The sequence below is a fragment of the Caloenas nicobarica genome, chromosome Z (assembly GCF_036013445.1).
Source record: "Caloenas nicobarica isolate bCalNic1 chromosome Z, bCalNic1.hap1, whole genome shotgun sequence".
Taxonomy (NCBI): Eukaryota; Metazoa; Chordata; class Aves; order Columbiformes; family Columbidae; genus Caloenas; species Caloenas nicobarica.
The window spans coordinates 52,190,070-52,193,957 of record NC_088284.1 but is presented as its reverse complement, the minus strand read 5'-3'; the positions used below and the strand labels follow the sequence as shown (position 1 = coordinate 52,193,957).

Below are 3,888 nucleotides of genomic sequence, written 5' to 3'. Positions count from 1 at the left end.
TTATTAAAGCACAGCTATATTGTAATTATGCTGTTATCCTGCATATTTCCAGTTGATGTTACTTAAAAAAATGCTTAAGAACAAAACTAAACTGAAGAACATGGGTTTAGCAGCTTTTTTTCAGCTGACAGGGAAACTCTGCTCACAAGTCCAGTGACGTACCTGCTGGTGTCTTGATTTCTGAGTTCCAAGGTCATATTTTTTTCATGCCTTCATGGATTTCTCAGGCTTTCCAAACATTATTTACATATTTAAATTCCTATGATAGATTTGGTTTGACCTTGGGATACATAAAAGTGAATTTAAAAGGTGATGGATAAAGAAAGAAAAAAGAGCATTTCAAATTTTTGTTTTGCTTTAAGAAGAACAGATGTTCTAAGTGTTTAAAACCCCTTCTGATACTCTCTTCTCACCTCACTGGCAATTCAAAACTTCTTTACTCGGAAACAATATGGATTGCCAGAGAAGTGGTGAAATGGTCTTATAAAAAGAGACTAAAAGGTTAAGCAATTGAGGGAAGAGATTTTTAGCATGCTCAAAATAACCCATTTTGCAGTACATTACCCCAAGCATTCTGGTGGCAACAAAGCAGTCACCCTAAGAAGGAAGCAATTTTATTACACCAGCCTTTCCAAATGCTTTGATACTGTTGAAGGAAATGCCATACTTACTAATGAAGCACTAGGAAGAGAACTAGAAACATTTTTGACTAATGGTGAATGGGGGAGAGGAAACCTGCCATGTTTCTGAAGGTACTGATTGAATATATACTGGGTCTTAGAGGGAAATAGTGTTAGAGGAGAAATTGTGCTCATCAGTCATGAAGACAGACAGCTGTGAAAATGCATCACGCTGCTCTGTGAAACAAAGATATCAGTCCAGCTCTAGACTAGCCAGGTCGAGTACAAAAAACAGCCTCAAAACTTCAATTTGTTTTGCCTTTGCTGATACAGCGTCTCAAGCTAGCTAATGTGGGTTAACTAATTAAATAACTCTTGCTGGTGTCTCACAGAGCCTGTTTCTCAGGATACATATTAATAGCTTCTCAGACTTTCAATATGGAAGCTAGGATTTGTAACTCCCACCACGTTTGGCTCCACTAGTGATCTGGGATGTGGTGGCATTGTTTGTGCACGTCCCCTCTTCCTTAGACTGAGTTGCGCTCAACTGTGTCAAAAAAAGAACCAACCAAACTCAACTATTCATTAAACAATTCTGAAAGGAAGTACCTTCATTAGATTACAATCAGTCTATATTGAAACCTAAAATGTCAAGGAAATACTTTTGCCAAGCACTAATTGTATAACTAAACTTGCTTTCCAGGCATCTACAGCTCAGTGAACCATGATTTATTAGTCTTGAAGACTGCAGAGTACTTCAATCTCCGTTTCTCAAATGAAGGGGTGGATGCATAATCTTGAAAGCAACAACAGACATTTCACATATGAAACTTCTAGCAATGACAGCTAATTAATTATAGCTCATTTAAGCCACAAAGTAAAATTGACTTAAGCTTTTGCATCACACCGTCATGCTTTCCTATAAAACAATTTTCTTTTTCCCCAAAGCATGTAATGAATGTGGGATCTTCAGCTAGATGGGTCTTCAGGTTGGGTCCTCAACATCTTTATCCGTTTTTCCAGCCTCTCCATCCATTCATTTCTGAGCCTAAGGACAGAAACATGGATCAGCTTGTCCCCATATTTTTACAGGGAACAGATTTATACTCTTCATGCTTCCCACCAGTGCTATCCTTTGGTGCTTTTTTCCCAGTTGTCATTCAAACTGTCCTGCCTGTTTAGAGTGCTTTGCTGGATGGTACTTCAGGACTAGCCTTCAAATGCTGATGAGGGCTCACCTGAGCTTTGTGGCTCATATTCACCTCCAGTGTGCTCTCTCTCAAGTGCCTCTGTGTGCTGGAGTGGCTTGTTTTCTCCACTGGAGATTGCCTGCTGCCACCTGCTGGGTAGCATCACCCAACAATTCCCCAGTCCCCCTCCTCCTTAGAAGTGCATTAAAAAAAATATTGCATAGAGGCTCCTGAGCACTATTTGGTTTGGAATCTCTGTGCATGTTGAAGCTTCTGTTAGAACAGTAGCAGGCAGCTCTAGGTGATAGGTGGCACTTTGTTTTCTTTTTGGTAGTATCTAGGTACCACAGAAAAACTGCCTCAAACAGAAAAGATGGGAATTTCACAGCTGAGGAGCTGAGATGTTGAAATTAGGTTAGTTCCAAATGGATAAAACATGCTAGAGACTAATTCCAGTGTTCATTCATCCAGGTTTATTAATGCAAGGCCATCCTGGTTCTTATTTTTTTCAAGCATCAATCCAAAGAGAGGTAAGAGGGAGATTTTGGAAAAAATGCTTTCTTATTGAATGATCTTAAGCCAAAATAGCCATCTTTGCATGCATGCGTCTTCCACTTATGGAGACTTCATGTGAACTAGAACTGTACTGATGTTGCCACAGACTGACATTTCTCACTGTGGCTGATTAAGGTATATATAACTGATTGAGGTAAATGTAACTGACTTAGGTAAATGTCTCTATGGATGATGGTTACCTTGGTCAGTACACTTGGACTGTCTGCTTTCTTATGGGTTTACCTTGTGCAAATTAAACCATCTTAATGAATTCACACTACGTTCTTGTGAAAACAAGTCCACAGAGAAATAAAGTGGGTCAGGTACACATCTGTGCTAGTTCTGCTGTGAACATAAGCCTTGATGTTCAAGACATGCCTGCACTGCTAGATGTTGTCCTGATAACTTCAAAAGTTACACACTTTAGACCCATTTACAGAACAAGAGTGAATTATCCTGTGCAGCCATAGCTTAGACATGTTAATATTAGCATGCCAATGTGGGAAGGTTTATTATTTTATAAAAATCTAACAAGAATACTTTCAGCTTTCATTGCATGACTTGAATACAGATATCACTTTTCTTTAAAAAAGAATTACAACACTAACTCAAATAACCTTTCCAGATGCAAACTACCTACTTTGTCAGAGCACTTCTTCGCTGACGTTCTTTTTCAATTTGCAGATACCGAGTTTGCTCTTCAATAGTCTTTTCCCAGAAGTTTCTCAGGTCACTAGTTTCGCATCCCCGAACTTCATGACGTATATACTGGCTATTCATTTTCTCTACAGGAGAAATCTGAAACAACCATATGACAAGTTATTGGTTCCTCATCTGTTTTCATGGCTAAAACACACTCTTGCTGATGTGGATTTTCATAGCACTAGGGTCACACAATCTGTTTTTTTGTAGGATCAGCATAACAGTGGACATGACTCACTATTTAAGCTTTTCATTCCTAGCTCTGACCCTTGACAATATGCTGTCTGCAATGATTTGAATTTTTACTTGTTCAGCTCAAATATCTCTCACCTTCATCTGCCTGTGACCTTTAAGCTCACAATGCAGGACAGTTCTGTTGCATTCTCTAGCTTAATGATTAAGATACCTTTTACTGTACTCATTAACGGAAATATAAAAATTGCCAGATCTAGTGGGATTTTTCCTCACTGTTTTCATATATGTAAAATTGTAGATTGTAGATTAAGATTAAAACAATGAAAAAAAAGAGCTATGATGATTTGCTGTTAATCATTATAACACCTTAGCTTTATTTGGCAACGGAGAAAAGTTACATGTATGAAAGTATGTAAATAATTTTATAAGACATGGACTTGCAAAAGCCACTTATTAAATATTTCTCCCTCTTCTGTGATTTTCAAAACAGAGCAAATTCATTGAATATATTTAATATCTGTCTCTGTTCTATACTTCCCCCTTCATTTAATGTCATCTTAAAAATAAATTTCAGAGTGAATCTTACCATAAGAAAAGAATATCTGTCTCAGGATGACTCTTCATGG

General features: G+C 37.9%; 1 protein-coding gene across 1 annotated transcript; it reads right to left on the bottom strand.

The window, feature by feature from the left end:
* Nucleotides 1–1,589: 1,589 nt before the first annotated feature.
* LOC136002546 (protein FAM240B-like) lies at nucleotides 1,590–3,145 on the bottom strand. The gene is made up of 2 exons (XM_065657678.1): nucleotides 3,006–3,145; nucleotides 1,590–1,668 (listed from the first exon to the last, which is right to left on the bottom strand). Exons 1-2 carry the CDS (start codon nucleotides 3,143–3,145, stop codon nucleotides 1,590–1,592), a joined length of 219 nt encoding a protein of 72 aa, XP_065513750.1.
* Nucleotides 3,146–3,888: the final 743 nt, after the last annotated feature.